This window comes from Pangasianodon hypophthalmus, chromosome 17 (assembly GCF_027358585.1).
Source record: "Pangasianodon hypophthalmus isolate fPanHyp1 chromosome 17, fPanHyp1.pri, whole genome shotgun sequence".
Lineage (NCBI taxonomy): Eukaryota > Metazoa > Chordata > Actinopteri > Siluriformes > Pangasiidae > Pangasianodon > Pangasianodon hypophthalmus.
The window spans coordinates 10,460,594-10,485,559 of NC_069726.1; the positions used below are offsets into that span (position 1 = coordinate 10,460,594).

Genomic DNA, 24,966 nt, shown 5'->3' on the forward strand with positions numbered 1-24,966 from the left:
AATAAGAGTTATTTAATACTGAATAAAAGACACTACTTTATTAAACACTGTAAGGCTTTAATAGTTATCAGCTTTAAAACCAATACCCAAAGAAAATGATCATTTGCTTTGAACTAAAAGGGAGTTACAATAAAAGTTACAACAGAGAAATGTTTTGTAGAGAGCACCACTGAACTTCACCATCCCACAGCTGTTCCTTTAGCCTAAAGGGACCGAAGCCGTTTTCCTTTTGCGTACACTCCTTGGATGACCTCTGTATCCTCGAGGCCTGTGATGCAACTTCCTGCCAGTAAATGGCACTGGCTTTCAGTGAAGCCAGTGGAAGGATCAAAGACAAAGACAGGAAAGGTGTTGCATCCTTCTTTCTCCGTGTTCTTGATGGTGGAGCTCAGAGATGTTCAATTAGTATCAAAATATTGCAATTTACATTTAATGACAGTCAGTCATCACAAGCTGTGTTTACAAACTCATGAATCTGTTTAAAAAAAGGGAGGAGTTGGAAGATTCTATATTTTGTCCACCACAGGTAGCCAGGCAAGGCATCAATATTTGCAAATCCGTCTCTGAGTTAAAGTCAGTTAAGATCCATTTATCTTGGGCCCCATTTGATATTTGTAAGTCCTTGAAACTGTCTTTTTAAAGCCTGCCTGTCTGCCCACTCTGACTGCAAATAGGAATCATCCTCTGTTTCATCCAGCTTCTGCAACGAAAGAAAAAATCCAGTTCTCAGAACAGTGCTCAATCATAGAAGAAAGAAGATGATGTCAGACTGAGATTACAAAATTGGACAGAGGATTTAAAAAAAAAAAAAAAAAATCACATTCAGACTGAACTTTTGAACCATTTTTTGAGTTGGAGATCACACTGGTCCAGCAACAACAGAAAGCAAAATAAATTATACAAGAGCCTTACCTTGAGTTCCTCCTGCCTCCTGTAATAGTGCATCAACATCTGTTTGTGCTCCTCCTCACTGACCGGAGGCTCCCGTGCTGGCGCCCCCTGGCCTCTCTGAAGTAAAGGGCAAGTCATAAACATTAATGATGAGAGGCTTTTTGGTCAAATGTACACATTCACTTAGTAAGCGCAGTTATGCAATACCATATGAAATAACTGCATGTAATAAAATCAATAGCCAAAAGAATAAGATAACATACATAGTGACTTGGCCTATGCAGAAAGAAGGTCAATGCTCACCTTCTGGATCTTCACAACAATCTTTGTTTTCTCATTTTTTCCAGTGTAATCTTGTAGTTTTTTGTCCCGATGCAACTCTTTCCCTGCCCACCATAGCTGAGCTTCTTCCTCTGGGATCACCTGTAGAGAAGCCTACAGGACATGCATCATGTTAGAATCTATTTTTTCATTCATTTTTATTAGGTCAGGGAAATTCCATATATAATGAAGTCACCATCACTGTCACCAAATTATTTTGTTCATAAGCACAGTCACTATAGTCGAACGCCAAACTGCATTTAGCTACAAACTGCATATTACTAAAGTAATGTTTCACAGATGAATGAAGGAAATAAATTACACATTACTACAGTTAAATATTGACTTTGCATATTAAAAAAATGGATCCAGTAAAGCTGGCGTAAAACGAGCTGTAAAATTTTGTGTAGTCCCTACAGTGAAATAAAAAAAATATGTTGCATGCTTTCTGACACCTAATTAGATTAGCGCAAATAAAAATAAGATCAATTCAGGATTGGTAAGCACTGGCGTAACTTTTTTTTTTTTTTTAAATCCAAAATCCAAAATTTGTCGAACAACCTGTGTTCCTGCAAGATCTTCTTGATTTTCCAACTCCATTCTGATAGGATCATGAGGCGGCAGGCCCATTGGGTAAACGATCATCACTGCTCCCCGCAACTGGTCCAGAGCCTCGTTTACCATTTCCATGGTAACACACACGTTCGCCTGCACTTGTTTCTTGGAGCAAAATAAAATAAAAATTGTATAGGCACATTATATAACTTCTGCAAGCTAAGAAAGCACTAAATTTAGTCCCAAGCTTACTTTTGAGATCAATGCTTTGGCTTCTTCCATAGTCTTCTTCAAAACATTCTTCATTTTTTCATTGGGTGCTGAAGCGAGAGAAAAGGGAAAATCATTTCAGTGGTTGGGTTATAATGGAGGAAGAGTTGTTGTAAGCAGCACAGGGTGTTTACCGTGTCCATTCCTGCGTCCAAGTTCGTCCTTTTTGAACTCTGCCCCGCCGCTGGGGATGCACTTGTCTTCCCATTCATCCCTTAACTTCAGGTCTGTGATCTGGTCGTCTGTCAGGCCTTGCATGTTGGGGGGAAGCGTGATGCCGTGATCTGCAAGCTCAGGAATCTCTGGAGAGGCGAACACACACACACACACACATGGAGTACAGATTCACTACGTTTCTCTCACCTCTATAAGGCTTGATTTTTGTATTTACAATGCAGTGATTCCCATCCCTGCTCACAGAGTCCCTCTGCCCTGCACATTATAGTGTTGCCCAGGAAGGTCCTGTTCACTAGCTATGAAGTTGGATAGTGTGTGTTAGAGCAGAGACAACAACAAAATACACAGAGCGTGGTGATAGGACCAGGATTGGGAATTACTGGTCTAGGGTAGTCAACAGTACGAGAAGTTTAAAGACGTTTACATATAATTCATCAGAAATTTCCATCTCTGATTGCATGAAACAGTGTAGACTTACCAGAGCAAATCCTGTCCACCTTCAGCCTCCCATTGTAGACCTGAGCGACCTGCTGACTGAGTGTCTCAGTGGAAACATCCACCGTAGTGTTGAACAGAAACTGGCTCTCATCTCCGCGTTTAACGTGAAGCTGGACCATGACTACTGCTGTGATAATCTGGACTGAAAAAGACTGCAAATCAGCAAATGTAATGTGGACTCTAATTAGCTAAATAGCCATATAGTGAAATAAGACTAGCTAGCAATACAGCACTGTTTGTTTGACTGCGTTGCCATGGTACCTGCAACACTTCAGTCCTGCTGCTAGAACCTTCTTTAACTATTCTAGCTTAGCATTGCTAACAAGAGCTACCGTTTAAAGTGTTGACACAACACATGAAGATGTGTAAATATGAATAAATATAGCATATCTAGTCTTTTGTTTGTATTTTAAGATGTAGCTATATTGACCAAAACACACACGATAGCACACTTACAAATTCTTCCCGTCTTCCACACAGACTGACAACTTCCGGCTAGTGCGACGTCATAGCAAGGTCGACGGCCGTATGTTGTGGTATATACGCGCCCTGAACAATCATATACCGTATATACAGACCATTTGGTATACAGGCCATGGTTCCCTTCAGGTGTAAAATAATTTCACTGACCCTCACGGATTTATTTTGAGAACATAAACCATATATTTTAAATATAAGCCTCATTATTTAAATGTGTACAATAATATTTTGTTTATTTATTGTAGTTATAGAGTTTTTATTCCTGAAATTTCCACTTCTATAACACATTTTTTAAAATTAAAAATGAGATTTAAGATCAAGGCTTACTTGCTTTGAAGATTAAGAGGTTTGGATTAAAACCATTCAAGTGACCAGTCAAACAGGCTAATAACTATAAAGAAAATCAATCATAAATATAACCAGTTTGATAATTTTGGGTTCTGATTGCCAGCACTGTAATTTTTTTTTAAGAATAAAATCTCAAAGACTACTAATACATTTACATTAATACATTTACATTTATTATTGCATACGTACAACATCAATTACTCCATACATTTGTGCAATTTGATATGAACTTAAATCACAGGTTGAATACCAAGTACTAAACTCCAGTCATGGTTTGTGTGTATACCTATAATTACAGTTAACACAAGGATCTCTACTACTGAGCTAAAGTTACAAACATCAACATCACAAAATGAGTTAATAGTTAAATATTTGCATGACTTGATTTGATTATTAGCTGAATACAACTGAACAGTACATGTAATGCTATTATTTTCCAGTGGTTACATTATTTCCAAAAGCCAAAATAAATCAACACAAAAAATTTCCCATTCAGTCATATTTTAGAGGGGGTTAAATTTAGGACTGATGTAATAACGGCCACCTCCTTTTTCTTACGTTACCTCAAGGGAATTATTCAAGTTTTGCAATGGCTACATCCTTTTAAAAAAAGATTGTAGAGAGTAGAGAGTAAAGTGTGCAAACAGCATCTGCTTTAAAGGTACATTTTCTGTAGCCTACCTGCTGTACCTGCATGACTTTATGTCTGGTCAATAAGCAAGCCCTCCATATGCAATGGACAACATGAATACAGGATCATACTGAAATGAAATGACATGCCATGACATTTCACACACACTCAAAACACAAAACTGAAACTGTCGAAAGTGTCAAAAAACGTGACACTCACTATAAAATGAGGTGGCTTGCTTGTCTCCCGTACCCTTTGTCCCCTGTCAGATTGCCGCTGTTTTTTCCCCACAGAATGCCCTCTTAAGATGATTTAAATGTAGCAAGTTAAGAATTAAAAGTATTCAGTTATGCAGCTGTGTAACTAAAGAATGACTGAAATTCAAATACTGTAAATAGAGCAGTACTAACACCAACACTTCAACAAAGAATGAATGTGGTGTAACAAAACACTGCACAAGTAAAAGATATTAATCCCCAAATGCCAAGAAAATATCAAGAGCAAATCACCAGATCAAAACAGCAATACAGTATGGAATGCACAGACAGTAATATGACTTCCAAACTGGTGATGACATGATTTGCACAGTGGAGGTAACCAACACCACTGGGCATCAATAAGGTAATGCTAATCAGATAAGGAACATGTAACTGATATATTTTCCTACTGTGCGTGTTTTAACATGCTTAAAGGCCCTGTTTGATTCATTCTGAACCAGAAGAGTGGATGCACACAAAGTCAAACTGCTAGGTAAGCTTTTCAAACAACAACAAAAAAAAACTCACCCCATCAGCACAGACGTACGCAGTGCATATATGCAGACAGAGAGCACTCGCGAAGACATGGCATATTATCTCCTCACACAAAGAACAGAAAGAACCACATTCCCAGTGAAATCAAAGTGAAGTACCAACTCACTGTGAACTGAAAAAAATGTGAGATTAAGTACACATAGATTTCTGGTATGGTCAGGGTTGCACATCTTGGCATCACAGACTTACACCAGAACTCACTAAAATAAGCACGTTCGTTAAATGCACAGCGGTTCTGCTGAACACTTTGGATTATGTGAAACAGAAGCAAGGGAATACACACTCGGTTGAGGGCAGAGGGGAGGGGACACAGCACTCATGCCAGGAAACAGATATGCTTTCTGATTTCTCAAACCTGAAAACTCAAAACTCTGGCTTCAAAGTACATTTGAAGACCTAAAGGATAAGAGCATTTCAGTGCAATACCAGTATGGCAGGTACATATTACAAGCAAATATATAATATATACACAAATTTTAGACTACTGTACATTTTTTAAACCACATTGAAGGCTATGTAATACATATATCCACAAGTTATATACTTGAGCATGTTGGTCTAGAGATATAGGAACACAGGAAAAAAAGTGGGTCTGTGTAATTAGAGAAATGATCAGTGTTACACGGTAATGAAAGACATGCACCACTTTTCATGACATTAAACATAAAACAGACTGAACATACATTCATAATGAGACAGAAATCATAGAAAGGGGTTACAGAGTACTATGTGCTGTAGCTATTTTTTTAAAACTAAAATTCCAGAGGCCATATTAAAAGGACTAATAGCTCTCTCCATCTAAGAATCTATGAGACACACTGTGCATTCAAGAGAGACATTTTTTTGCAGCTTGCAATCACTTTAAATGCTGCACAACCAATGACAAAGTGGTAAAAAAATGCATAAAAGCAATAATTGATAAGCATCTGACTGAAGAAAAATAAAATATTGCACAGAATTTCACACACAGTTGTATGTGTACATGTATTTCTAAATATGTGTACAGATAGAAACACCAGAATGGTCATATTTAATCTAGACTTGCTCTGGGCTGAGTGACTGATTTATCCGTTTCTGAGAGACATGACTTAAACAGCACACTTGTGCACAAACCACACACATAAATAAGTAATTTCTCCAGTTTTCCCAACACACACCTCAACATCAGTAGAACATTACTATATATATATATATATATATATATATATATATATATATATATATATACACATTATCTTTCCGTGAACTCAGGGATCAGGGGGTTTCTTGGATTTGCTTTAGCGTTAGTCCTGCCTGGCACAGGAGGGGGCAGCGTTGGCAATGCGGGTGTGGTAAGGGAAGCCCAGTTACTGTGAGAGTCAAACCCCGAGGTGGAGAAGCTGCTTTGGGGTTGCTGGAATGTAGTGCTAGCGGACAAAGGAAGCAGTGAAGGTTTCATCATTGCAGTTGATGCTGGAGCTTTTCCTGACCTCTGAAAGTCTGAATCGTCATCAAAGGTCACCCACTGCTGGACTTTGGGTGGAGGTGGAGCTAAAGCTGGTGGAGATGGTCTGGAGAAGGAGGAAGGCAGAGTTGAGCTGTGACCATATGTGGATGCGGCTCTGTGGAGGCCCGGCGTGGCGTCGAAGTCAGGTGTGAGTGAACGACGCTGTGATGCTGCCATGGTGCCAGTAAATGGGTTGGTGCTGTTGGGTCTAGATTGGACATCAGGCAAAAAGGGGTTCGGGGAGACTGGGAGGGTTTCCTGTGAGCGGCTGCGGGAAGGAGTGGGCGGGGCCAGCAAAGCTGGCATGGGGTCAAGGGTTTGCATAGGGTTAGACTGGGGAAACAGAGGAACTGGAGTGGAATTCAGAGACCGTGAACTGGTGGATGAGTGGAAGGAGCTGTGGTGTGAAGAACTCCTAGACAGGGGTTGGCTGTTTAACCAGGAAGTGGAGGAGAACAGATCAGAGGTGAGCGGGGCAAGGGGGTCCATTTTCAATTGTGCTTCTCTTTGGATTCCATTTGTTCCATTCGTCTGGAGAGAAAACACACACCAACAGAACCAATCAATACTGACCTTCAGCAAGAAATTGTAGGCTTGATTAATGCCAAAACCTCAAAACGAGCATACCTGACTAAAGTATTGATATAAATATAAGCAATACACCTATATTACTGTTACAGTTTTATTAAACACATGAATGTGATTAGTCTGTGAGACTTTCCTTTTGTTTAATAACAAAATTTAATGTGTTTAATTCACAATCTATGAATTATGGAAGTTGCTGTAATATATCCACAAGGTTCAGTTTAAAGTCTGCACTAAGGAGATCTTCAGAATGACAACTGAAACCACTGACAGACAAAAGCTGGTGACAAAAGATAAAAACTTTCCTTGAACCATTTGTAAAATTCACTGTTTACCTAGTAACACTTTTGAAGTTGCACATTTATAGTTGGACATTGCTAAGAGGTTCAAGTTAAGTTTTTTCCCCAAACACATACATACTACCAAAAAATAATAAACCAGCTATAAATGGAATTTACAACAGCCAACTGAAACATGAAAAAGGGGAAAAATCAACTAGAACATGGAGGTCACTACAATGTATGAGTACAGTGGGAGAGAGGACTATGGTACTGTGAGCACAATGCTGAGGTCAGAACTAGCATTAAATACCTTTCAACCTGAGGATTGCTCCTGCTTGAGAGAGAGAAAGATAAACACAGATACACACACCCATCAACAAAAGCAGGAAATCACAGAAACAGTAAGGGTAAGAGATAAGAAAAGCTGGGAAACCAACAGAAAATTTGGACAAAAAGGTCAGCCCAAAAACAGCCAGGAGTACTGATGGCCCATCTGTATCTTAGAGCATGAGTGTTTAATAATTTGTGTGTTTTTATTTTATTTGATTAAACATGTAAAAATGCATTAGTTTAATTTATATAGCATCTTTCTCAAGTCCATTAGCATTTCAAATAAGACACGATGCTACAGGTTTATTGCTGACATAATCAAATAGCAGCGTGATCAGCATGAATTTACAGTCGACATGTTTACTTAACTAACAACATTATTGCATTTGAATGTAAGACACTGAAACACAGTCATCGCTGTTTATTTTGTTCTTTTGCTTCTTTCAGGTTGTGCCCGAAACTGCTCTCTGGCAGTTATTACATAAATAATTCATTTAAACCCTGTTAATACAGTTCTTTTCTTTTTAATGAAAAAACAAAAAGGCCAACTGGTTTCTCTTGCGACTGATATACTGATATATATAACTGACATAGGCTTTTTGCTTAGAAGATAGCAAGCCTAACAAAAAGAAAAAAGCTATGTCTACAATGTCTTTTAAATTTAACGTGAATTTGCAACCCTTAAAAATGTAACTTGTAGCAAACAACAGGCAAACCATATTCTCTTCTTTTTTACAAAAAGCTGTGTGCTTTTTCTCTTTTCTCTGTGATCTATATCTCTGACTGGCTGCATGCACACCTGTATCTGGGTTTCTGGAATGATGGATTGGCTACGCTAGTTGTGAATGAGTGTTGTGTGCATGTTGCCCTGCGATGGAATGGAGAAACCTCCAGGGTGTATTCCTTCCTGGAGTGTGTTACCAGGATTGGCAGATAATGTGGTTACTGAAGATAAATGTATGAACTTTGAATGATGTTGGCAACAAGAGAGGAGTCAAAAAAAAGCAACACCTAAAAGACCTAAAAAGTGGTAGTTTCATTTTTTTTTGTTTCAAAAGTAAAAGCTCTGTACAATGCTGTATACACAAAGCAGAAATGTCTTTCATAGCAGCCCATCAATGATGCCCAAATGGAAACACTCGAAAACTCCTGCTAGTGATGATGGGAATTACGGCTCTTTTCAGTGAGTCACATTTGCGTAACTACAGCTGAACTTCTCTCGGGAAATCTTACTCTACCTTCTAATTAACAAAAAAAAAAATAGTACATTTAATTGGATTTTATAAAATCTATTTTAATAATTTTAAAATCATCAAGATACTACAAATGTGCATATAAGCTTCACTGCATTCATGTTATTGTGTCTGGGCTTTATTAAGATTAATTTTCATTTATACTGCTAATCACCTCCTCTGATGATTAACTATCTGATGATTGACACTTAATTATATATAGTACATCATCAACAAACTGCAGTGCAGTGGAACCTCTGTTTGCCTCACACACACACAGCTGAGAGTTACACACACACCTCTCACCATTTACACTAACAAACGGCTCAGATGTTGTAAAGAGATTTAGATCCCTGCTACTACTAGTCTTTTATTATTACATATGACAGACATGTGAATTGCATTATATAAAGGACAGGACTAACCTGAGACTCAGGAGCAGGAGCAGGAGCAGGAGCAGCCTCTGGTGGCAGGGCATGTGAGGAGCGGCTACGGGGTGGTGGTTTGGGTGATGCCAGGCCAGGCTGAGGTGCCATGGCTGCTCCGGTGCTTGTAGCAGCCGGCTGAGGCTGCAGAGGGGCTGCCACTGTTGGCACCATAGGTGGGGGAAGCGTAGGTACCATGGGCGGGGGCAGCGTGGGTACCATGGGTGGAGGCAGCTGGGCCTGCATTGGTGGCCGAATGGGGGACGTGGCCTGAGGCTGCATTGGAGAGACCATCTGAGGCCTCATGGGCCCAGGCAATGAGGGAGGAGGTGCTGTAGGGCATAAAAGAACACAGGCCTGTTAGTTTCACTACAGTGGACATCCTGAAGGAAGATTTTTTTTCCCCCATTTTCTGTACATGTACAGAAAGTGATATTAGTGATACACTCATAAAGCAAAGACTTATAGGCCAAAGACAAAATTGGGTCTTAAAACAGGAACAAAAAGTATCAATAGCAGGAAAAGATCTAAGAAAAAGTTCTTTGGCTAGCAACAGAGAAAGTACAATTACCAACCGCCCTTAAACTTTTACTGGACTTAAAACGATAGGAATATAAAACTGTGCCAACAGCTAAAAAAAACCTTATATAGTATATTGAAAGCAAGTAAAGAGAAATATTGTCTTTCTTTTTTGAGTGCCAGTCTAGAAGCTTTATTTATAACTAACTACAGGCAAGACAGGTGTGAGGGAACGCTAGATCCTTAAATGAGAGGTGAGATTTTAATTTAGAACTAGTTTATAACTAGAAGCAGCCAGTTTAACAACAGAGTGGTTCAGAATATTAGGCCAGATAAAAAGGGACCAACAATTTTAGCCCAAATCTGTAGTATTTTGAAGTTTAGTAGTCTTTTCTGTTTGCTGTGTGTCTGATTGCGTGTTTGATCTGTTTGATTGTTCACATACCCAGAGGGAGTTCTGCTGGTTTGTTTTGTGCATCTGGGACAGGTCTCGGGGCTCCAGGGTGGTTATCTAGGGTGGGTCGGGGGGCTCCTGGGTGAACCTCAGCTATGGGTCTGGGAGCTCCAGGGTGGGCAGGAGGTGGTGGTCTAGATTGTGGTGGCACACTGATAACACCTGCCCTAGGAGGGATGTTCTGAAATAATATTTTTTTATGACGTTAGACTGATCTATTGAGGTGGATTCTTCTGATCTGGCTAAAACTTCTCAACTTTTCAATTTCTGCATCATCAATAAGTTATTTTATATAGTCTTCTTCAAAGTTTACCCACCGGCCTTGAACTGCTTGGAGCTCCAGTAGGCTGGCCTCGTCCTGAAAAACATGAAAAAACATCATGCTTACACTTAAAAGCACCCTCTGTCATCCTTAAAACAAAAATATTTCATTACTCTGCTAATACCATCCGTGGATTTAGCTTCAGCACCCTCCTGCTATCTAACCCTGTTCCTTCATATTGTGACTGCATCCCCACAAAGCCACATTTTTCATGTGTATAACTTTCTGAGCCTGCTGGAAGCCTGAGAAGGTCTTTGAAGTAAAGTAAAAAAAATCTGAGCCACTGTATACTGAAATTGCTGCAGTGCTCTCATCCCACAGCAATCTCCTCCACCCTCCTCCTTCTTTCCTCCCTGACTCACCTCTTCCTGGTCAACAGGGGGTCAAACACAGTACTGCCAAACCCAGCTATCTGGCCAAATGTGTAGCCAAACCCCTGTACTATTCTCACATGCAAGAGCATACTCCCTTTCCCACACAACTTAAATGACCAACAGGGCCCGTATGAGGAAGCTAGGAAAATGCTAGTGACAGCAGCCTGGCAGTGAGGTGTGCCCACCAGGTGAAGACTGGCTACCTTCCCAAAAACTCACTCCATTCCAGTGCCATGGAAGACTAGTCACTGATCATGGCTTTGAGACTGGAATGCCTTCTATGAATGCAGTACAAGAACTGACATTTAATCTCTGTGCACTTACTTACCAGCAACATCTGCTCTGGGTAAAGCAGGGCTTTTTTGTCCTTCGCAGCATGGAGGAGTAAGTGATTTACTATTAGTCTCAGTTTCAGTGTATCCATCAACTTCTTAAACTATACATTTGTAATACCATGTGTACAAGCTGCACATATTTACAATTATTAAAATCTATATATGGGCTCTTTCTGAGAAATTACCCTATCCAAAAATATCTGTACCTATTAGGGACGTACATTATTACGACGTACATTATTCTGAATTAAAAGATAATGTGCTTGTAACAGATACAAATACAGATACAATTAGGATCTACACTATTGTTTTTTTTTGTTTTTTTTTTTTTTTTAGAGGTTCACAGGGCAGCTGGTTGAGACTAGAGATGTGCATCGAGACGGGGATAGCACTGGACACAACAAAAAAGTCAAACCTTATAACTTTCATGTGAGCGCAACAAGTGGTCAGAAGCTCCTAGACAAAGGCCATGTACAACATGCAAGTGTGGTGCTGATCCTTAGTAACTGCCTGGTCAGGGTTGCAGTGGTTTAAATTAGTTTGTTTATAGTTTGGGAAATAGACGCTATATAACTAGTGTGTTTATATTTTGGGAAATAGAAACAATTAAATTAATCAGACAATATCGCAGGCAGATCCAAACAAAAATAACTGTATGAGCAGGATTAAAAAATTTTTAAAAAAAAAATCAGTCCCATGCACATCTCTAGTTGAAACCAGTTGTGAATTGAGTGATGTTGCTGAGGTTGTGGAACTGTCAGAGCCAGATCTCACACAATGCTGAAAGTGCTGGCATTTGAACGTCTAGGTTTTTTTTTTTTTTTCAAAAAGGTAATAATACAAGTGGGAATTTGATAACAGTGACCAAGAAGTGCACATTTACCCAGTTATAATAAGTTAATATGGAAAAAGTCCATATTATCTGACTACAAATAATTACAGAAGGTTTAGACTTTGCAGGAACTTTGCAGCAACACTCCCCAAACACAAGCGACTTACATTAGACCAAAGGCTGTGCTACAGAATGACAGATGTAATATTTATATTAATAGAAAGAATAAATTTAGTCTTAGGTCAGGCTGCTTTACCTGAGGGAGGTGGGGGGCGCTGTGGAGGTGCAGGTCTGGCAGGGGGAGCATTGGGGCGTGGGGGAGGGGGGCGTTTTGGTTCCAGTCCTTGCGATGCAGAAGCTCCTACCACCTGACTATCCAAAGGAGTAACTAAAATAAACAATTAATGATAACCACCATTAATATCGGGATCACCATCATCATTAATGTAATCATGAGCTGTGGCGTAACATGCAGCACTAAATAGGCACAGTAAAAGCTTTCCCAGCATCTTTAAAACCTACAGCACACATATTCAACACATCTGTGGCACCTCTAAAAGCATCACTCTTTACCTGCCTGTTCCCTCCTACATGTGATTGGACTGAGACCTCCTTTCAGCCACAGTGAAAAAGTAAAATCAATACATTGATAGAAAGATTGAGATACAATAAAAATAAATTATGTCAGTAAAAATACAATAATTAAATGCAATTTTAAAAAATCATCTTAGTTTCACAGCATTGTGAATTTATGTTATTTTACCCTTTTAGTTTTGCATATTTTCTTTGTAAAATATATATAAAAAAGTACATGTTAAGGAAAACCTTGAGCAGCATTTCAGCTTTATATAGTGCAAGTTTTCTACCTTGTGGAGGTCCGGCTGTGCGTGGTGGAGCTCTGCTTGGCCTGCAGGGGGGTGCGGGCTCTCCATGAGTTGGTGAGGGGCACGGGCTGGAGCGGGGCGAGGGTGCTGGGGAAATACCCACATCCATACCAGCCCCAGGTTGCAGGTGCTGGGGAAGAATATTCTCCACCTCCTCATCCACATCGCCTTCAAAACACAGCAGCGTCAAAGATGATTTCTGATTACTTAAACCCACTGCCTCTGACTTTATGTTTTCATAAAAAGCCATGATCATAACCTGACGTACCCTCCATATCAAACTCGTCTCCCATGTCATTGTCCTCGGCGAGCAGCGTGGAGCTGGCGGAGGTGGGGATGCTGCCACAGATCCTCTCCACACTCATCTCCTCTTCCAGACTCTTGATCCAGCCAGGGCTCTTCAGACGGATGTCTATGGTTTTCCCCATCACCTGAATAAACAGCAAGAAAGGTTATATATGAGTAAATCTGTCTTTGTAAACAGTTCCTGGGATAGTGTTGCACTGTGTTATTTACTTTGTGTTGTTTTCAGAGAACAACATCACAATAACATCACAATTTTTGGGAGGCGAATTAATTAATTAATTAATAGACTTGTGCTATCATATTAATTGTTCAGCAGTGAGTTGATGGTTCTTACGGTATAATAATCTGGCTATATCGTGCTATGCTATGTGGTCCTTTTTTCCCACAATTTCCCGTTTGTTTTTTAAGGTATTAACCTCAGAAACTTTGAGTGTCATTGCAATTGCAATTACAATTTCAGATACAGTAATTGATTTTTGTGTAGACTCAACCAAACAATTTAAATCCTGTTACTTACAGTGGAGGCACTCAGTGAAAGTGCAGCCAGTGCAGAGTACCCTTCCAAAAACGTCACCCACATCTTTTCCTCCACAAACCTGTTTTAAATAACAGAAATGACAGAAAATAAGGCTTTAAAAAAGATCATGGCTCCATGTACTAAGTAATAATTCCACTTTATAATAATCATCAAAATACTTATTTAGTTTAACAAGTTTCCAAAGAAAACTAGCAGTAAATACCGTTCACAGAAGCATATCACAAGTACCATAATATTGTTAGCTAGAATCACTCCCCGAAAAAACCCTTACCTGATCAGAATGACCTCGCCGAAGTTAGCAAACTTGTCCAGCAGCTCATCTATCAGAGCATCATCGAAGTAGTCATCAGGCCCTGAACTGCACAGAGACACTAGGACAGTGCCATCAGGTGGACCTTGCAGGGCGATCACTTCTTTGTACACCTGATGTCGTGCTTCTGGATCCACCTCAAGAATATCCACATCAATTATGGCCACCACTGGCCTGGAAGGGACAGACACAATATAGACTATTACTAAAAATCATTTAGAAATGGTTTTCTAGACACAGATTAAACTTAATCTTGGAAAAATTAGATCAGAGAACGGGTTTAGCAAAATGTGCCTATTGTCATTTATGCTTTTCCCATTCAAAACCATGTAATGATTAAATGTTTCTAAATGCTTTTAATAGATGTTTATGTAAATAGTAAATAATTAAAGAAAAACATCATATTAAATTACATTGTAAAACCATAGAATCAAAAGCACCAGTGTATCATATACTAAGAATATGTACAGACATATTTACAGTACATACAGGGCTCCAACAGTGGCTGTAAATGTCATGACAAAAAAAAATAAAAAATGAATGCCTTAAATAATATTTACAATCCTTGAAATAAAGCATTTGGTGCCATACAGTTTTACATATAAACACCAGGGGTTTGGTGTTTGCCGTACCTGTGATCTGAGGTCTTGAGCTCAGCTCTGCTGTAGTACTTTAGCTCACCAGGGCTCCACAGGTGCTGATCTTCCTCATCTACTGGCGCTCCTACTACACTCAGCTCCAACTCCTCAGCTACACACACACACACACACACACACACACACACACAAGTTCGGCATGCTTCAAACTAAAAAATACGAGGGCAATAAGACAAAATGTAAACAGCACTCCCACCAGTTTTCTGAAAGTCCCACTTTCTCCTCTTCCAGAGCACACGGTCGGTCCATGCAGGCGTGCGGCATTTCTCACTCGTGTCATAGTCATCAGAAAAGAGGTCATATTTGTAGGTAGGAGCAAAGTCCAACTTTCCTTCAATAAATCCCCTGAATACCTGGAATAAAGAGGAAAATAGCATTAGAGATCTTAGTCTAGTTCATTTATTCAATCATTTCTTCATACAGTTTTAAAAGTTAAGCTTTATCATTCACTCATTCATTTTCAGTAACCACTTTATGCTGGTTATGGTTGTGGCAGATTCGGAGCCTGTGAGGTTAACACTGGGTGTGCGGCGGAAATACACACAAACACACACTTATTTAGCACAGCCAATCCACCTACTAAAATGTTTTTGGGACATAGGAGGAAACCAGAGAACCCAGAGGATACCCCTACGGACACGGGTAGAACATGTGAAACTCTGTACAGACAGTAACCTGTGCTAATATCGAACCAGGGGCCTTGGAGCTCTGAGGTGGCAACACTGAGACTAATATTTCTGTATGTTTCTGTATAGTTGTAAAAGTAAGAATTGGAATATATATATATATACACAATGTACTGTAATATTTGAATTCTTTGTTACCTGGCCTGCATTCTTCTGTTCCACAAGCTGGTCCCCAGCAATCAGAGCATCCCAGTTCTGCTGCCTGATCAGATCTTTTACCTCTTCATTTGGCAGGCTGATGCGATAGTTGAAGTCCCCACACCAAAACACATAATCATGGGAGTCGAGCAGACGGCCCTGCGCACAAAGACAGAAAAATAAGAGCAAATAGATGTTTTGGATAAACATCAACTAAATGTGGTTTGTCTGCTTGCCTTGATGTTATTAGCCAAAAAAATAAAAATAAAAAATTACCATAGGGAATGACAGCTTGCGAGTGATCTCATTGTAGTCGTCATTTCGCTCCTTGACCTGTGACTGGCCGGCGGCGAAATGTGAGCACACAAAGCAGATACTGGTGGTGTGGAAGAGCATGCGGATAGCCACACCCCCTTTGTTCCCCGTGGCGCCACCCATTCCGGTCTTGACTGTGTCTACAGCAACATCTCTGTTCAAAAAGGCGAAGAATTCCTATTACTACTGAGCTGCATTATTTCTTCTGTGCTACCCATCAACAATCGACAACTCTTGCTAAGAAGGTGACCACTGAGAGAATCTAGAGCCATGATAAGACGGACAACACGTCAAATATCTCTATATAATGTACATATACAGTATACAGGTGACAAATTAAAGGAAAAACCAACATCAAGTGTCATCAGTGCTCAGTGTGCCATGATCATTGTGGAAGCGACCAACCCCAACAGGATACAAACGGATATATGTATATCAATACTAAAACCAGAAACTCAACCAATAAGTCACTGTTAACGTATAAAGCATTACATTAAGTACCACTCAATAAAGATACACTTACTTGTATACGCAGGCACTGGGTATTGTATATAGGAATATTTTGTATAGGAGAACTTTGTAGACCTACAGTTACTGACTGCAGCCCTTCTTTTGCTATGTCACCTCCATTTACCCATCCATCAATGGGAAGGGACAACCACTTAAATAATATCTGATGAGCAGTGGTCATTTCCAGTGATGGACAGGCTAGAGGATTGTGTGGATTGTGTATAGCATCGGATAAGCTGCAGTCGGTAACTGTTCACCTATAAAGTTGTACAAAGTGGTGGGTTTACCTGATGAGATAGCCAGTGGGTGTAGATACAAGTAGGTACACTGTATCCATTACCAGCATATGAGTTTTGTGTTTGGCAAAACGACCTTCCAGATTGTTACAGTTTATAATAAAATTATGAATCCAAGCGATGCCCAGGTGAGTATACCTGATGAACGCTGCATGCTGGGGCCGAATAAAGATGAAGAGGCAAACTCCCACCAGCTGTTCTGAGGCCAGCAGCACATACTTATGTTCCCTCGAGATGCTCTTCTGCAGCTCTGCTGCCCACAGCTTCTGATTGGTGGTGCTGTACAGAGAAAGAATCATATTTAGTGATATTTCACCCTAAAATGTCATCATACTCAACCTTTAGTTTATAAAGGTTACTAGACCTTTATACAATGATAAAGATTGTGGTGATTTCTCAGATCTGTTAAAACCAGATGCTGTCTCTGCACTCCGGGAGTATTTGATGTGCAGCAACCCCAGAAGCTCAGACACAAAGACAACAATTTTATTAAAATGTAGAGTTTGCTGTGAAGAAAACAACCATTTTCTAACTATTGGCTGAATTGAATATTATTTTAAGGTAGAACATCTCTTTAAATTGGTGACTTGGCAAAGATATTGATGGAACGATTAGGAAGATGGAGGGCATAATGGCCAAAAGGCAGAATAGTGCCTCTTTATAAAAGCTTTATTAGAACGTTTTACAGACCTCAATATTTCATTTGTTTTGTTGCCGTTATTTGATTTGAGCTGCACTGATAAAAGCTTAACCCTCTTTCTTTTTTCTTTCCTCCTTTGGCTGCCATCAGCCAGTAAGGGCAAGCATCACTAATCCTTCCTAACGTAATGGTTATTGGAGGTATTTACCACAATTCTTTATACGGCCCAGTTTTTTTAAAATGAGAGGATTGTGGGTTTTGTACCTTGCACTGACTATGTTGCCAGCATTAAGCTCCACCATTTCCTCGAACCCAATGGCAAAGATGTCTGCAGGCTGGGTTCTGCTGTCTAGAATATAAAGCAATCTCTCAGGAATTTCAGCACTATATACAGTATACTGGATATTTATCACAGTACACAGTGTTAATATGTATGGTAAGAATTCATAAATGATTAGTTAATAATAAAGAAATACACATTTTTGAGTAGCTGCTCACCTTGAAACTCGGGGTGACCTGCTTTTTTTGGTGCATCTAGCAGCCAGTCGTTGAGGGTCTGATTCCGAAACGCAATGCTACGGAACTGCTTGCCCCCGTTGACGTTCCATGTCCCCACACACACACGGATCTTTTTAGGCTGTGTGTATTTGTGGTGGTTCTGACACATGCCCAGCAACACTCTGGGAGATGCTAAAAGCCAAAAAGGTCAGCAAAGTCAGTAAACAAACTCCTAAAACTCTTATGGTAACTACTGCATCTCAAACATCAGAGAAATTACATGAAATAAATGGGGAAATATGGTTATTAAACATATACTTCCAAGTGAAAAAAGAAGGAGGATATGACGAAGCTTTAAAATGGTTGCACAAAGTGGAATAATGTTTCACAATATTTTTATATGATCTGTATATTTCCAGATATGTGCAGAATTTCTAGCTGAGAAACGGAAATGCAACTGTTTTTAATGTAAGTTTTAAGTCTGCTAACTTGCTGTTTTGTTATCTGTTATATAAAGAATATCAATGTCTCTGTATTATTATAACACACAGTGTCATGGTCTAGGAGGAGATATACATATACGTACATATATATGTGTGTGTGTGTGTGTGTGTGTGTGTGCGCGCGCGTGTTCGCGCGTGTGTGCACGCACTAATTTGATTGGTTGAGCGGCGTGTAATGGTCAAATAAATGTAAGTCCTCAGCAAAGGTCACGCTACTCTAATGCTATGAAAATAAAAATAGTCTCGGACCTCTTCAGCTTTTAGCCTTCAGCCTTCAGGCCTCTATCTAAAATACTCCAAATATTCTCAGCCATTTTCCCCCTATATAGAGTAGGGTAAGATGAGGTCACCTAATTAACATTGATTTTCCCAACTTTCTGTCATTTTTGATGTTGCATTATGTATAATGCTTCTTTATACTTCACCAGACATTTTGCACATATCCTGCATCAGGCATCATGAGACAATGCCAAACTGCAGCACCGAAAAGATGTTCAAAATAAAAAAAGCCATAAAAAAATAAGGCAAGCAGGTAATTCAGCACGCTAAAACAAACACAAACAATGAAACTCATAAAATGAGGAATCATTGACAGTTATGGCTGAGTTACGCATACTGTCATACTGTACCTGATTGTAAAATGGGCTCAGAGACTAACCATGTAAGCAGTAAGGAGAAGAGAGAGAGAGAGAGAGAGAGAGAAAGGGACACAAGCAGCACAGTTAGCAGTTAGCCAGCAAGGCAGATAACAATATTAGCACACTGTTTCAGTGCTAATCTCACACCCTTGGCAGCTAGAGGAGAAAGATTAGCAAGACAACATGAAGCACTAAATTCCTAAATGTGTCACTGTTATTAATAAGTTAAGCTAGAGCTACATATCATTTACAATATGGACATGATGGGACGTGTTGCAGCAGGAAAATAAACAATAAACAATGCCATGGAGGTGTGATCTAACACCACTCTATAGTTGAATATTTTCCAATAGCAGCACATCCTGAAATGTTTTATTCCTCTGATACCACAGCAATTTGTAAATGATTACAAATTTATATTAATTAAAGAACAACATGTCATACTTTTAATCAATTTTAGCTACATTTAATGTAAGTTACTGAGAAACCAGAAAGACTTTCCCCATGGAGGAAAGCTTGCTCACCAACGTTCGAGACTCCTTAAACAAATGCTAAATAAACGTCTCCTTACAGAAAGCTGCAACATATCAATAATTCTATGTCTTCATTGAATAACAACATTTTTTTAAAAAAAAAAATTTTATTATTAGCCTTAGATTTTGAGTGTCTGCCATACAAGCGACTGTGAAAGAGCTGTTACTATAGAAATGATAATGTAATATCCACTTTATTATAAACCTGTGATTTGAATTACAGCTGGCACTACTGTCTGAGCCATGCTGTTACCAAAAATTAACACCAACTGGATTTGAGAATTCATCGGCGCTGTGGTATACACTCATCGTCCACTTTATTAGGAACACGTGTACACCTGCACTTTCATGCAGTTATCCAATCAGCCAATCATATGGCAGGAGCACAATGCAAAAATCATGCAGATACAGGTCAAGAGCTTCAGATAATATTCACATCAATCATCAGAATGGGGAAAAACAACCGTGGTGAGCAGAAAAGCATCTCTGCATGAACAATACATTGAACTTTGAGGTGGATGGACTACAGCAGAAGACGACACTGGCTACCAATCCTGTCAGAGAAGAATGGGAATCTGAAGCTCCAGTGAGCACAGGCTCACTGAAACTGGGCAGCTGAAGATTAGAAAAAAAAAAATCACCTGGTCTTCAGGTGTTCAGTTTTGATGAGTCTGTGATAGCCTCAGATTCTTGTTCTTGGCGGACAAGACTAGAACCTGATGTGGTCTTCTGCTCATCCACCTCAAGGTTTGATGTGTTGTGTGCTCTGAGATGCTTTTCTGCTCACCAGGATTGTAAAGAGTGCTTACTAAAGACTTCCTGTCCTCTCCTCTAATTTCTCTCATCAGCAAGCTGTTTTAGCCTGCAGACCCTCCGCTCACAGGAAGGTTTTTGTTTTTCGCACCATTCTGTGTAAACTCTTGTGTTTTGTGTGAAAATCCCAGGAGATCAGCAGTATCTGAAATACTCAAACCACCCCATCTGGTACCAACAACCATGCCACGGTTAAAGTCACAGAGATCACATTTTTCCCCCATTCTGATGTTTGATGTGAACATTAACTGAAGTGCTCGACCGGTTTCTGCACGATTTTATGCACTGTGCTGCTGCCACATGCTTGAATGATTAGATAACTAAATGAATGTGCAGATGTACAGGTGTTCCTAATAAAGTGGATAGTGACTGTAAGTCAAAATAATGCAGAGCAATCTTTTACCAAATAACAACAAGGGTTCGCAGGTGTGGTTTTAACATTTACACTACATGGTAGTTGCAAGGAAACCTTGTTGAAAGAAAATAAAATACACACAGCATCACCATGCCCTACTGATAAATAAAAAAGTTGGTCAACTGCACTGTTAAAGTGCCGATTTACATACCGTACAGACTGCTGGTGGTGAGGAGAGCTCTAGCTTTATCAGCCAGGTCACTGTTTAGAGTGCTGCCCAGCCTCAGAATATCAATAGCCTCTTGCTTTGAACTGTCAAAGAAGTTGTTCTGGATGGTCCTGGTGACTGAGCGTGCTCCATCTTTCAGCTTTCCAGTCTGCACAACAGCACAAACACAGAGAAAACCCCTTGATAAGCAACTGGCTCATGTGAAGAAGACATAAAGCATAGATCCATGTAAAATATTATGTAGGTGGAAATTTAAAGCAGTAAACAGAGTGCATAGGTCAAACACAAGGACAGCTGACTTCAAAAGTTTATGATGTGACTTTAGCTTTAAGACACAGGAACAGCACTCTCTACTGAGGTGGAAATTTAATCAGACAGTCTGACTAGAAGGGCTTTATCTGTCTCTGTCTTGCTCCTTTTCTCTTTTCGACACAACATGAAGGATAATATTGCAAAAAGTAGCTCCTAACAGTCCAGGCAAATTATTAAAAATACGGGCATGTTAATCCTAAAATTAAGACTTTTACAGTCTACGAGTAATTCACAAACCTTTTTAGCAATAAACGCAGGTCCTAAACCTGCGGAAAAAACTTACTGTGTCCTCTGGACTACTGTTATGTCTTAATCATTACCAGTCTTAAACAGCTGCTGTCATCTTTCAACACTGCAGTCAGGTTTATGTGTTTGTTTTAGTTTAAGCTCTAAACATTACTGTGTGGATTATGGGAGTATTTTAATGATCATGGAGTTGTATGGGTGCTCACCTCAGCTAGAAAGCAATGCAGTTCAGCTAGAGATCAAAGTTTATTGCAAAGATCATTGCTACTAATGATGACATTTTTTATAACTGAATGCAGACAGTGATTGGCTGAGATCTTCACAATGAACTCATAAATAAAAAAAAACATTGCACAATGTCATAAGATTAATAATAATATTAATAATAATAATAATAAAACATACTATTTGAAATTGAATCACGTCAAATAGTATGTTTCTTTTAAATATTTATAAATTACAAAGCCACGTACACACTATGGTTTATTTTGTTACATAAGGACTGTGCAAATCCATACTCCAATTAAATGCCCAGTAAAATACACAGCTGGTCTTTAATAAACATGCACCATAGAGGCTCCATGGAAAATTTATCTGATGTGTGAGCAACAGTTTCAGTTTCATTTTATTACATATTGTTTTTAATGACATCACATATTCTGCATTTACAGCACAGGTAGTATCACTGCTGCCATCTCAGTCAATCCCTGTCAATATTCATCCATAAAACATACTGTCATCCACAACAAGGAGGTCAATGCACCTCCCACCTCTTAACTGAGCAATGCCTTAGTAAATGTTTCTTTCAACAGTTTCTTGAATAGGTTTTAAGGAGAAACTGTTGGTTAGAAACTTTTAGGGACACTTACAAATGGTCATGGTGGTAAGGTAAGATTCTCTGTGAATGCCACACTAGAGACACAAAAATACAGACACAAGGACACAGTAGAAAGACGTAGGCCCGCATGGCTGGCTTGAGAACTTACCAGGCAGGTAGATAAGTTTCCAGAGGAAAGCAGAGGACAATAGCACACATACAAAAGTTAAGAGAGAGACAAAGGTCCATAGTGGTGTAAAAGAGGACACATGTTTGAAGCTTATATCAGGGACTTCAGTAAAGAACTCATTGATGTGCCCAATTTGCCTGTACAATGAATGTGAGTGGAAGGTTCTTGTCTTTTAATTGAAAGAAAATTTTAGATTGCCCAGTTTAGTCTATTCTTTTGAAAGGTGTGTACCTTAGCCTTGCCATCTAGAGCACCTGTGCCAGCATAGATCTTGCTGATCGAGTCTCCGTTGACCGACCACATGGTGCGGAAGACCTCCTGAAAGCGTGCCACCAGCTGGGGCTTCTCTGTAAGACCCATGGCTTCCAGCTGCTTGGGTAACATCTATGCAAAAGAGAGGGAAAAAAGTTAAAAAAAAAAAAAAAAAAAAAGTCTATAATATGCATATTGAAGCTAACGAGCGAGTATACAGCTTTCCACATCACAGACAAGCCATGGATATTAGTAATAATATTATTAATATTAAAGACAAGAAGTGGTGGTGTGGATTGGTTAGTAAATCGCGATATTAACCAACCTCAAGTGAAAAGAAGGCTTGGACACTATTTGTCCTGTCCAGGCAGTCCAGACAGTTGACGCGAAGAGTCCCAGTCTGACATCTAGAGAGAAAAGAGACAAAAAAATAAATAAATAAAATAAAAAATTTGGACAGCTGAAGATAATTTTTCCAAATTGTAATTCCAAAGAGCATTTGAGAGAAAACATAAAAATCAGCATGTTCTTGGTTAAATGTTGATTATACAGTGTGTGAAAACTTTAAACTAGAGTGTATAAACCTACTTTTCAATTCCAGTCTCAGCAGAGTAACAGAAGAAGCCACATTCATCCAGGAACTTGCTGATGTGTGGTTTCAGCACAGTGGAGAGTTTCTCCGTCTTCCCTCCCTTCACCATTTGGTGGTAGTCAAAGTTGACCATCTTCACAGAGTTTGCGTGCTCTGAGGCTTTCAGGTGACTCTTTACGAACCCAAATGGACATGTGTGAGCCAAAACGTACACAAATAATACTCAAAACACACACACAAAACAAAAAAAAACAAAAAAAACCCACAGCAGCATCCAGAACCTCAACTACAATATGTATATAATATTGCATATTAATATAATATAATATAATATAATATGATATAATATAATATATTACATGCTTGAATGCTAGTTTATTTTATGAATTAGATTAAATGACATTACAGCAAATATCTAAATAAAAAATACTAATTATACCAATATAATTAGTAGATTTTATATCCAGATTTCAGTAAAGCTGCATTTGATAATATCCACTGTTAAAAGTACTATATAAATAAAATGGAATAGAATTTAATTACAAGATCAGGAGAGTAATTCAGGAAAAGCAATAACTAACCTGGAATGCTTTGCTGAGCATGTGCTCCCCCTCTTTCATGCCCAGCAGGTTAATGATCAACTGCTTACCATAGAGCCTCCTTAGAGCTGTAAAATGCCTGCAAAGATGACATGACCAGAAACAATTCGACATTTGTATTTACAGCATGTACTATTAGGGACAGCCTAGTAGTAAACACAGCGTAAGGGGAACATATAAAGACAAATTACGAGTCTATCACTTTCAGTCTGATGGACTTCTTGGGGCATGATCAAGAAACATTTATTTCAATGGAATGACATAATTAGGAAATGTTTTACAAATCAAAAATGAATGAGGTAATGAAACTAAGTGATACTGCAGAGAAGTTAGGAAGGATAAGGAAACAAATGAATGAGACCCCCCACGCCATCTCCCCTGCTCCTCCTCAATTAGAACGAGTGAAGCTAAAAGAAAACGATGAGGCGACAAGCAGCTTTAAGAGAAAGTAGAGGACAAACAGGACAAATTATTCCTTCTTTAGTATGGTCGTACAAGGTAAAAAAAGAATGGGGCATAGTGCAGTTCTTTAACTTAAATTATTTTCTGCCATTAGATTCTATAACTACAACCATAAACTCTTAGCTATTAAAGGGAGAAAAACATGGACTGGTCTCATGTCTATGGCTGCCCAGTTTTTGAACACCTGGAGTGTCTTATGTTTTATTACAGTTTAATCACTGTTATAGCAGGGTTCCTGGAGGATTAGTGGTTAGGCCTCGGTGATCTCTGTTCTGCGGCCCGGGTTCGATTCCCGGCCAGGGAACCGACCCCCAGCCACTGGGGTTGCACATGACAGTGCACTCCCAGTGCTGGTCCCAAGCTCGGATAAAATTGGGGAGGGCTGCATCAGGAAGGGAATCCGGCGTAGAAAAAAAAAACAAGCAAAAAAATCTGTGCCAAATCAAATATGCGGACCAAGGATCCGCTGTGGCGAACCCTAACGGGAGCA

General features: G+C 39.3%; 2 protein-coding genes across 12 annotated transcripts in view; both read right to left on the reverse strand.

The window, feature by feature from the left end:
• Positions 1–36: 36 nt before the first annotated feature.
• Positions 37–3,257, reverse strand: cfap298 (cilia and flagella associated protein 298). 3 transcript variants are annotated; one of them, XM_026941991.3, is made up of 8 exons: positions 3,169–3,257; positions 2,693–2,854; positions 2,172–2,339; positions 2,020–2,087; positions 1,774–1,932; positions 1,195–1,326; positions 913–1,008; positions 37–700 (listed from the first exon to the last, which is right to left on the reverse strand). In XM_026941991.3, exons 2-8 carry the CDS (start codon positions 2,829–2,831, stop codon positions 590–592), a joined length of 873 nt encoding a protein of 290 aa, XP_026797792.3. In that variant the 5' UTR covers positions 2,832–2,854; positions 3,169–3,257; the 3' UTR covers positions 37–589. The 3 variants fall into 3 exon arrangements, with proteins under 3 accessions (XP_026797792.3, XP_026797795.3, XP_026797793.3); XM_026941994.3 differs by having other exon boundaries at positions 2,693–2,849; positions 3,169–3,250; XM_026941992.3 differs by lacking the exon at positions 3,169–3,257 and adding an exon at positions 2,974–3,145.
• Positions 3,258–3,690: 433 nt separating this feature from the next.
• synj1 (synaptojanin 1) overlaps positions 3,691–24,966 on the reverse strand; it is a 30,650-nt gene continuing 9,374 nt past the window's right edge. The window contains exons 8-32 of one of the 9 annotated variants that reach the window (XM_026941578.3): positions 23,997–24,093; positions 23,412–23,587; positions 23,149–23,230; positions 22,803–22,955; positions 20,989–21,154; positions 19,068–19,091; positions 17,936–18,127; positions 17,702–17,786; positions 16,936–17,076; positions 15,953–16,145; positions 15,677–15,835; positions 15,049–15,205; positions 14,829–14,946; positions 14,158–14,370; positions 13,866–13,944; positions 13,311–13,473; positions 13,025–13,210; positions 12,732–12,770; positions 12,415–12,546; positions 11,320–11,358; positions 10,613–10,653; positions 10,287–10,476; positions 9,323–9,654; positions 7,646–7,666; positions 6,876–7,000 (exon numbers count right to left, since the gene is read on the reverse strand). In XM_026941578.3, coding sequence (XP_026797379.3) covers positions 7,649–7,666; positions 9,323–9,654; positions 10,287–10,476; positions 10,613–10,653; positions 11,320–11,358; positions 12,415–12,546; positions 12,732–12,770; positions 13,025–13,210; positions 13,311–13,473; positions 13,866–13,944; positions 14,158–14,370; positions 14,829–14,946; positions 15,049–15,205; positions 15,677–15,835; positions 15,953–16,145; positions 16,936–17,076; positions 17,702–17,786; positions 17,936–18,127; positions 19,068–19,091; positions 20,989–21,154; positions 22,803–22,955; positions 23,149–23,230; positions 23,412–23,587; positions 23,997–24,093 — 3,175 coding nt within the window. In that variant the 3' untranslated portion in view covers positions 6,876–7,000; positions 7,646–7,648. Of the gene's footprint in view, positions 7,001–7,645; positions 7,670–9,322; positions 9,655–10,286; positions 10,477–10,612; positions 10,654–11,319; positions 11,359–12,414; positions 12,547–12,731; positions 12,771–13,024; positions 13,211–13,310; positions 13,474–13,865; positions 13,945–14,157; positions 14,371–14,828; positions 14,947–15,048; positions 15,206–15,676; positions 15,836–15,952; positions 16,146–16,935; positions 17,077–17,701; positions 17,787–17,935; positions 18,128–19,067; positions 19,092–20,988; positions 21,155–22,802; positions 22,956–23,148; positions 23,231–23,411; positions 23,588–23,996; positions 24,094–24,966 lie in introns of all 9 variants that reach the window. The other 8 variants (XM_026941577.3, XM_026941570.3, XM_026941569.3 and 5 more) reach the window with 8 other exon arrangements.